General features: G+C 41.6%; 1 protein-coding gene across 1 annotated transcript in view; it reads left to right on the top strand.

Annotated features, from left to right (window-relative positions):
* Positions 1-6,888: 6,888 nt before the first annotated feature.
* ELMOD1 (ELMO/CED-12 domain containing 1) overlaps positions 6,889-10,611 on the top strand; it is a 33,282-nt gene continuing 29,559 nt past the window's right edge. The window contains exon 1 of the mRNA XM_009335270.1: positions 6,889-6,983. Coding sequence (XP_009333545.1) covers positions 6,967-6,983 — 17 coding nt within the window. The 5' untranslated portion in view covers positions 6,889-6,966. The remainder of the gene's footprint in view (positions 6,984-10,611) is intronic.

The raw sequence follows: 10,611 nt of genomic DNA, 5'->3' as shown, positions 1-10,611 counted from the left end.
GTTGTATGTGCTTATGCTCACAGGCTCTTTTAGACAGGACTAAAATTCAGTGAATTTTGACTTCATGTCTAGCCTTTTCCTCACTCTCCTAGTGAAATACAGAAACATAAAATGTCAATTTGTGACAGAGATTAGGAGAGAAAAAAAAAATCTTACTACCTGTGACAGTGTGACTGAAGTCAAGTCTTGCTTATTAGCTTCATCAATCAAGTGTGACATTTTGTTCCAAGACTTTCTTCTAAAGAGCGCTTGAAGTTGAATACAGCCTCATCTTGGGCACATGGAAATGAAAGTACCCTTCTGTACTGGGATAGGAAACTGAGTTCACACAAAACAGGCATCCACTGATTATCTTTGAGGTGGATCCTGCCAGTGGCTGCATCTATTGGTGTCAGGCAAAGCCACTTCTGAGCCAACACGAAGTGCTTTTGAACTCCGTGGAACTGGGGTTTGAGGTGACCTGTTCCTGAGAGCCTTTTTGGCAATAGAGCCATTTCCCAGGATGTGTTCGGAGTTGGAGAGGTCTATGCACTGTTCTTGCTATAATATTCAAAGACCTATAAATTACTATGCTACAATTGAGATGGTCAAAGATCCTCTGTTTTTACTGGGTTTTAAAATACATTTTTAAGTGACTTTTATTCCACCTTTGGGCATGAATGCAAGTCGGTAGTACAAGTTGAAGGTGCAAGTAGGTATATGTCTGTTCCATGGGATAGCCTGATTTTGATAAAGAATACTTGCTGAGAATTAGTATGGCTTGACCAAACTGGGGTCCTTAAGTCGTTGGGGTTTTATTTGTATTTGGGGTTTTTGTGTGTTATATTGATACTGGCAGGACTCCTGTAGACTCTTATTCTTGAATTGTAGGTTCCTTAAAATGACTTGTTTATGGTCAAATTGAGTGGTGGAGGCTTTTGGGTGGGAGTGGTGGGAAGAGATGAGGTAGGCGGAGTAATCTTGTTCCATCCTCAAGCTAAGCTTGTTTCATGGGAAACACTGCAAATTATACAGGATTTTAGTGAGAAGTTGGTAGCTCTTAAACAAATAAAATAGCAAGGACTTGGGCGCCCTGTCTGTTGCATAGAGTACTTGGGTATAACTGAGGATATCTGAGATCTCCCCATAAGAGTGACTGTGGGGAAGCACATAATCAAAGGCTGGAAGGGACCTCAGAGGGTCTCCAGCCCTACCTCCTGCTCACAGCAGGGTCAGCTCTGAGGTCAGGCTTCTCAGGGCTTCATTCAGTTGGGGCTTGAAACCTCAAAGGATGGAGACTGCACAACCTCTCTGGGCAACCTGTGTCACTGCCTGAAAATTTTTCGCCTTATATCCAGGCTGAACATCTCCTGTTTAAGTTTATGCCTGTTGTTTTTCACCTTCCTGCCCTGCACTGCTGTGAAGAGTCCATCTAAGACTTCTCGATGACCACCCCACAGGCACTGGAGGTGCTGTTGGGTCCCCGCAAAGCTGTCTCTGCCCTGGGCTGAACAAGCCCATCTCCCCCAGCCTCTCCCCCATCATCTCAGTGGCCTCTGCTTAACTCTCTCCAGTTAATTGGTGTCTTTTGTGTATTGCTGGGGCCCAAAACTAGACAGTATCTAAATGTGGTCCAAGGAGTGCTGAGTAGAGGAAGATAATCCCTTCCCTCAATCTACTTACTGGCTCTGCTTGTGTTCATGCAGCCCAGGGTGCTCTTGTCTGTCTTTGCATACTGCTGGCTCGTGGCCAGCTTGCTATCCACCAGGACCTCAAGGGACATTTCATAACATATATCAGCTATTCTTCCCCTTTCTAATTCTAGTTATTGCACATTGGTGTTCAGGATAGAGAAGCATTAACATTCCCATCGGGGAAAAAAAAAAAGGAATATACAGCAGCAAAACACTTTTGGTGACATAAGGCTCAAGATTGTTGTCTTTCACAAATAAATACACATAGGCTTTTGAGGTGAATGAGGGATAGGTGGCAACCCAGGTTGCTACTGGAAAGAAAAGTTGCAACCTGAAATCAACATCATGATATAGTTGGTGGCATTCAGCTCAGAAGAACCTACATTGAAATTGTAACAACTAAACCTAAAAATAAATGAATTATTTTTTTTTCTGTGCACTCAAGATGACTGATGCAATTACTGTCTTCTATTTTAAACACATGTCCTTTTTTTTTTGTGAGGAGGAAAGTTTGGATGAACTGTAATCTAATGATCCACATAAAGTCCTGTATTCAGCCTGCTCATCTTAATGGTTCTGATGATTTGTCTCTTCAGCACAACTACTCTTTCTTTATAATTAGAATATAAACCTTCTAAAAATGTTTACAATATGCCAGGTGAGTCATTAGCTTGCAAGACAAACATTGTGAGGAAAACTACCTTGGTTTTATATTTTACTCTGCAAATATGGTGATTTATATTAAATAAGACAACTTTTTCCCTCAGTTGTATCTGCAGCTTTCTTGAAGACAAACAAAGCAAACACTCAGCTTCAGATAAAGAAGTGACTTTTAACACTTAATCCTGCCTTCTTGCAGCCTCCAGTAACTGTTAACCTTTCAGATTGATACATGCTTTGCTATATTACTTAAAAGATCATAAAGAGCCACAAGAATCCAAATAGTTAATGTTTATTTAAGGAAAGCTTCATTTATATTTTGAGATGGATCTTGCAATAGTATTGCTGTTCTACATGTTTGTAGTAGTACTGCTTCCCTTCCAAGAAAAGCTGTAGCTACTTTTAGGAGGGGAAACTCCTGTCTGGTTTAAAATAAACTGGGTGAAACAATTGGCAGTGAATGGGTACGTGGGTGTGTTATGGGAGGGAGGAGGAGGTTGATTTGCAGAAGTGGTGTGGTTTGGGATAAAATCCTGCAAGCTGAGAAACTTGAGCATATGGAAGATCCAAACTGCGTCCTTGCTCCGTCATCCTCAATCTAGAGCCTTAGAACATGAGTCTCTTCATGCCAAAGAACAAACTTTAAACATTGGGCCAAGAGGTTTTCAGTGGTGGATCTATGTTGTTGGTGTAAGCTACTTCTAGGGAATTAATGAAAGATAGCTAACAAAGTCAAACCTACTTGTCTTTAGGCTTATTCCAGCTGCACGACTTAAAATTTAGAAAAGGCTGAAAAGCTGCCTACAAAAGGAGAAAAGGGGAAGCATCTTGCAGGTTCCTCTGTGAGAAAATGTGAGTGTGTGTATAGCTTAAAGCTGGAACACTTTCTTAGGCTGCAGGAAAACACAGCTGCAAGTTCCCATGAGGGAAACTATGTAAAAGTGCAAACTCAGGCTCTCGGAGTGGTGGGTGGGTGGTGTGGCCAACGGGCTGCTCCCCACTGGGTACCTGCTGGCTCTGGGCATGCTGCTACAAGTCTGGCACTTTCTGACAGAAGTGATATTTCAAAAGTGCTGGAAGTTGAGTCTTCAGAAACTTGTATTTCGGTCTCCCCCAGTCCACAACTGCTGTCAACTTCTCAACTAAACTGTATAATTGTGCTCTTTTTTTCAACAAGCTCACAAACATTCATTACCCTGATTATCTGTCACTTGTAGAAATCTTTTTCTCATATGTGTCTTCCTTTCCCACAAGTGGACCCTGAAAGCCTTCCTGATCTGCAGACATTCAGCTTGCTGAGGAAACTCTTTCCTGAAGAAAACAGAAGGCTATAAGCCAAGTCCCTCTCCGTGACCACAAATGCTTTTTTTCCTAAGCACGCTTAATGGCAACTGACTGAAACTTTTTGGGCAAACTGAAGTGGTGTAAATGTCGTCCAAAGCTATAGCTGCTGTTCTTGTTTACTGAATGCTGTAACAACTTTACTGGAAATAAAATAGAGTACTAGTTTACGTTATATGGGATTTTGTTTCTTTTTTCACTTAAAAGAATGCTATTACATTTTGAGAGGAAAAGAGGTTGGCAGAAATTAGGTCTTGTGGCTCTACAGGCTTATGAATAGTCGAACTTACTCAGCTATGAATTGTGGTAACAATCTTTTTAAAGAGTTTAAACACTGTTGGTTTTTTTTCCACAGAAAATCTTGACTGAACTCCCCTAGAGGATCACTTATGGAGGTATATGGAAATGGGGAATGCTGCCCTCCAGTCTTACTTGTTTGAAGATGTCTGTAAATTCTCACCTCCTGATGTGGCTTCTCAGTCTAGCCTGGATGCAAATAGCTTAATGCCATGTGCATGTGTGTCCCCACATAAGTCAATTATTGTAAGAATCGCAGAGCAGGGCGTTAATTTCTATCCCTGTACTTAGCAGATGACAGCATTTACAAAGCCCATCTGCCAGACATTAAAGTAAACTTTTTACCTTACGAACCAAGACAGCAGCATAGACTCTCTATGTTTGTGCTGGAAGTCTTGCCTCTAGGTCTTGAAAACCTTCTTGGTAGAGTCAGGTGGAACTTGATTGCTTTGTGCTCCAGTGGAGGAAACTGCTTTTGAGGCCACAGCCTTCCCATTAGCCTGGTTGTGGGCTGGATCTGTGCTGTAGGGGACTAGCTGTTGAAGCCTGCAGGGTGAACAGTTCCTCTCCAAGCTGGAGGGCTTTGATGTTGATTTTTGTGGCATCAGGACTTCAGCTGTACAGTTTCTTTCAGGTGACTTCCCTCCTGCCCCCTTTTAATTAAAAGGTAGAGAGCAAGGAGAATTATTCTTGTAATTCCAAGGGTGGGCTTTTAAAAGAGATCCAAAATTGTCACTTTTAATGACTTGTCATGATTGTTGTATCACTTAGTTATGCTTTTTCTTTGCAACCAGTGACCTTCCTTTGAGTTTAGCTTTCTTGGTAGAAGGCAGGGGTTTATGAAGAGCAATGATGACTTCTAAAAATACAGTTTTTGAAACAGTCTAATATTTAATGAGCATTCAAAATGAATTTATAATTGGCTGTAGCTGGTAACCGTTCTTCAAGGGAGAGTATCTTGAAGCTCCTACCATGCTACATTTGGATGAGCCAGTTCTGGAGTTCAGGCAAGTGGAACTTCTTTTTTCTTTAAAGCAGTAGTAAAGCAGCAGCATCATTTTCAGCAAGGACCTTGATCAGAACCAAGAAGGAGCTGACCTCAGAGGCTGAGGCCAGCACACACTTTTAGAGGGGGTTGATTTGACAGCTTCTGGCACTTCTGGTGTGTTCCTTACACTGCTGCCCTTATGGATCAAATATTGTGGTGAAGCTTCCTTTGTTCAAGTTGATGCTAAAAAGCTGAGACTCAGCTGTGAGAATCTTTCACAAACTGTATCTTTTAAACAGCAAATTATTAGACTGGAGAAGGGGAGCAGGTTACATCCCCTCCAGTTTTTGCCTATCTGCTGTGCTCCCTGTGCTTGCTGTCGTCAAGGACTTATCAAAAGCTGTAGCAGGAAGTGTTAGGAGCCTGCCTACTGTGTTCATTAATGAACCAGAGTTTGATGTTAGCACCTCTCTGCTCTTGCAAGCAGGTGTCACTGCAGCCAGTGACAATTACAGCTGTATTCAGGGGACAGCAACATGATTCGGCCAGTCAAAAACAATATAAATGAATGAATCTTTCACAGTTCAGGGATTGTATATTTTTAGCAAGCTGTATGTGATGTAATCCAACAAGATAGCTGCATTTTTCTGAACTTAAATGGTTGTTCTGTTGCTGTTAGCAGGCAACAGCATAATGTAAAACTTGCAATTTACAAAAGGGAAAGGATATGAGAACGAGGTAGGGCAAGAAGATTTTTTTATCCCATCAGTGCTGTTAGGTCCTGAAAAAGAAAATAGGTTTGAGGTTCTCTAGATTTATAACTTTGTGACAAAAGAGGCCAGACTTTGAAGGCCTTCAGGTCTTAGCTGCTGCATGCGGTGCTAATGAAAAACAGGCTCTTAAATGATTTCTCAACAGCGCAGCTTTCATTCAGGCCTTCCTTTGTGTGTGGTTTGTATAGTACAGAGCTTGAAATTGTGGTCTTGTTCTCCTTTAAGTCTTGGATTAAGCTGTCCCAATAGCAGATGTGTAACAGTACTGTGTTTTCTGGCAGCAAGTAAAGATGTTTTATTGCCTTTTACAGGATACAGTACAGTAGTCTGAGAAGTCTGTGTCTCTTAGTCAAATATCATTTGTATGTGAATACTGCATTTTAGAAACCTGAAGTAAAGAGGTGGTGCCTAGGGATAGTCTGCTGTACTTGGGCAGGGTTATATTTATAACGTTTCTTCCTGTTCCCGAATTATGAATTCTTTATGAATTCATAATTTCATGAATTATTCCTGTTCCTCTCCTCTACTGGAACTAAATGGTAATCATAATGGAAAATTAACTGTAGGGCGCCAAATCCCTGAACGGATGGGCAACTTGGTCAACTGTATTTCTTTTAAGACATCATACGTATCATTTAGTAAAGTTGGTCATGAGGAAAGTTGATTACGTGACATCTCCTATAGTGAATTAAATCAGGACCCAGTAGTAGCTCTTTGCTTACATGCTACTTTTACGCAAGGTCTGCAAGTGCTGTTGCAAATTCTGGGGAATAGAGGGCTTTCAACAGCAGAGCAAGCCAAGTGTCTCTTGAAACTGCCACTTGGAAGCTGCTGTGAACCAGACAGGTGTCTGAAGAACACAAGAAGTGTTTGAAATTGTCTAGATCTTTATTCAAGATTTCTCACTTAATTCTGTACTCTTAGTCAAATTTTTTACTTTTCTGAAAAGAGACATGGATAGTATAGTCAGGTCAAAGTATGTGCTCAGGCTGAAGAGTGTGAACAAATTATGATTTTTCATTTTGTTTTTATTGACATGAGATTTCTTAACATCTTTCCCATGTATTTCCATAGATGTTTGTTTCAAGAGCAATTTAGAAGACTGAAGTACCACTTTTTCTCTGTTAGTACATACATCTCAATTCTATTTCTACAGCCCTGATATCGCCTGCAAAGAAGAGGTCATCAGTGATCAATAGATTACGGCTCCAGCAACACAAACCAAACCGTCACCATGAAACACTTCCTGAGGTAACTGTTCTGTATTTTTTCAAAAGTGTTAAATTATTCTAATTACTTCTGTGCTGCAGTGAGTTAAGTGTTTTAGCTGTTACCAGTAGTACAGAAGGTGTAAACTAGTTTATACTTGATTGCTTTCTGTTCACCTAGATTTCACTATTTTAATTAAAGCTGTTTTAATTTAGAATTTCCTTTCCAGTTCTTTATAGAAGCAAAGCATGTGGGAACTGTCTTATGGGAGCAGTCTTATGTCAGGGGAAAATAGGAGAAACAGTAATATAGAACAGTACCTGAAAAATGTTGGGTTTTTTCATTCCCATTCTTGCCTGCTCTCTGGATTTTTGGAGTGTTACTTGTGAAAGTGGAGAAGGAGAGATGCTTGGTGAAGATGTGCAAATGTTTTTGAAGCCAATTGTGCTCAATTTGGGAAGAAATGTCTATTACTTGCTCCTATGTATGACTTGCAGTTGTTTCTCTATAAACCAGGGGCAGCATGGGGGACTTGCAGACACCAGCTGTAGGTGCAGAAAGCCCATGTTGTCTTTGTTCTGTAGTCAGTGGAGAGAGTTGAGCGCTCCTAGAAACTAATACTGCTCAAGAGCTTAATTTGTGTATAAACCAAAGAAATCATATTCTGTCTGGATGGGAAAAACCTTTTCAAGAGGGCTGAAACATATGCTTTCATATAGAGCATCTGTCACTATATTTTTCTCTCTTTTTAGACTGTTTATAGCAAAAAATCTTATACACTGTGGGTGTCAGCATCATTACCTCTAGGCTGATTATTTGTAATGATTTTGCTGCCAAGCCAGCCTCGGCTTAAGCATTTCTGTAGAATGGTTGGGTCAGTTTCCTCAGGTATCTTGAGCCAGCTGCAAAAGGACTCTAAGCAAGACATACACAGGTTAAAAGTATAAAGCAATTATTTATTTGCTAACACCCACAAAAGACAGCTAAGATGTAGTGAGCCATTAGGCTAAGCATTAGTGTGCTCACTACCCTGACAGGCACCAGTCAGGAGGGAAAGGATTGGGCCCTGCAGCTCTGTGGCACTGATCCTGGGTGGTCCCAAGTCTTTCACCAACTCCATTGATACTGGTCCAGTGACCTGATGGTTAACAACTAGCCTGGTTAACACTCCTGCGGTGCTTTTTCCCTTTACAATTTTGTAACATCCCATGTTGGAGCCTTCCTTCTTGGATCCTGCTATGATTTCCATCTCAGCAGTCCTACCTCTATAATTTTTACCTACCTTTCTCTGTACAAACTTGTTCAGCAGCCTGGCCTTAAGGTCACAAACTGGTGCCATAGGGGATCTGGGCTGTGAATCCTGCATAAATGGGACTCTACCATCCTGTGGGTGGGGTGGGAGCCTCCAGCTGGGGTCACAGAGGGTGTTGCAGCTTGCCCCCTTGATGGCCTGGTATCTTTTGAGCAAAATGTAACTTTGCTCCGTCCTGACGAAGGTGAGCTGCTGACAACTTCTAAGCTACCAGCTCTTCCCTTACTACAGTAAAAGCTTTGCTTCTCCCTCTAAACTGCCTATTCTGCCCTCCTCTGGCTGTCCCAGCCCCTTGGTGTTTTTTCCATGTTGGAGAAAGCGTGCTGTTTTGAATATTTGGGTTCCTGAACCTGCCTTGAAGAAACTACCTCCTACTTCTTTTCATGGTATTTCTAAAATCAGTGAATCCTAAAAGACTTGAAGTCTTGATGGTGTTAGTTTCTCTTAAGTAGCCAAGGTAGATCCTCTGAAAAGCAATTGCTTATCTAAATAGCACAGTTTAGGACTCTTGTTATGTAAAGTCCCGTATTCCAAATCCTGAACAGAAAGTCAGAATGGGGGTGGGGGGTGGGGGAATACAGAGCACCTCAAATAGGAAAACACTGTTGAAATAGGAAAGCTATTCTGTTTACTTACAAGCATCTGGATTTTCTTGTTTTATGTTAATCCTTTGACATGAACTGATATGACTATTATACTCCTCATATTTTGTACATATAGAAGAAATATGGGGAGATTAAGAAATAAACTGGGGTCATCCTCCAAGAAAAGCACTTACTGTGGATAGTGAGTTCTGTTGTATGTGTTGTGGATGCAGGTTTGTGTGATAGGGAGTAAGGCAGTAAAGTTTGAAGCTGCAGGGACATCTGTGTGCAAGACAAGGATATTAAGCCTTCCAGCTTGGAAATCAGCTGGAAAATGAACAAGTTAATGTATATTGTGTTTCCTAGTGTTTGTCCGTTACCAGTAGCAGCAGCCACCCATGAGCTTGCTAAAAGCATTCTTAACTGTTTGTGAAGATCAAATGCAGGGCTGAATGTGGTGTACTGATGGCGAAGGACTGCTCAGTGGCATAATATTTTCCTTGTTGCACAACATGGAGCAGACACTGGACTAGCTGATGCCATAGATTACCTCTGTTTAAAACCAAAGAGTTTAATTAAGTCTACACAAACTGCAAGTCATCTTGTTGACTGCAACATAGAAAATGCCATAAAACAGATGGAGAGAGGAGCAGGGCTTTCATCTGTAAAGTTAAGATAACCTCAGCTGCTCTCTCCGAGTAGTGATAGTATTTTACCTGCAGCAACTTCATGCAGCAGATATTCACCTGGAGACCCAAGGAGCACTTTCAATGGTGGCTTTCAAATCCACCTTGTTGTAAGAGAAGACCTGTAAGCAGATGCCATTCAGCTCTGAGTGAGGTTTGTGTACTGGAGGCATGCTGTAGCCTCTGTACAGTAGGGCAAGTCAAAGGGCAAGTCTGCATATGCTGCATCAGGGCTCTCTGGTGGCTACTGGAGTTTGTCTTCTAAACAAAATACTACAGATGTGAGTACAGATAATGAGGAATTAGTGTAACTTGCATGCTGCTTTTGCTGTGCCTGCTATTCCTCTGTTGGACCACTGACACAGCTTTTTATAATCAGCTTGATATTTTCTGTCTCTTTTGACATACTGATATTAAATACAATAGACTGAATTCTTTTTTTTTCCCCTCAGACCTTTTCATTTAAGATGCCCTGTTTAGTCTTCAACCATTCTGTTATTCTGTGGTTAGTAAGGTTGAAAGAGAGCTCTGGAAATCATCAAGTCCAACCCCCTTGCTCAAAGCATGGTCAGCAACAGGAGGTTGCTCAGGGCTGTGTCCAGTCACATTTTGAGCATCTCCAAGGATGGAGACTCTGCAGCTGCTCCAGAGGAACAACCTGTTCTGATTGTTTGATGACCCTTACAATTTAAAAACAGTGACAAAACAAAAAAACACCCTTATGTTTAAATGTAATTCCTGCAGTTTTGTCTGTGCCCATCGCCTCTTGTCCTGTCAGTGGGCATCCCTGAGAAGAGTCTGGCTTAGTCTTCTTTACTACCTCCATCAGGTATTACCCCCTCAGTACAGGAAAGGCATGGACCTGTTGACCTGTTGGAGTGGGTTCAGAGGAGGGCCATGAAGATGATCAGAGGGATGGAACACCCCTCCTATGAAGAAAGGCTGAGAGAGTCGAGGTTATTCAGCCTAGAGAAGAGAAGGCTTCGGGGACACCTTATTGTGGCCTTTCAGAACTTAAAGGGGGCTTATAAGAAAGAGGGGGACAGACTTTTCAGCAGGGCCTGTTGCGACAGGACAAGGGGGAATGG

This window comes from Pygoscelis adeliae, unplaced genomic scaffold, assembly GCF_000699105.1.
Source record: "Pygoscelis adeliae isolate BGI_AS28 unplaced genomic scaffold, ASM69910v1 Scaffold142, whole genome shotgun sequence".
NCBI lineage: Eukaryota > Metazoa > Chordata > Aves > Sphenisciformes > Spheniscidae > Pygoscelis > Pygoscelis adeliae.
This window is presented reverse-complemented; position numbering and strand designations above follow the sequence as displayed.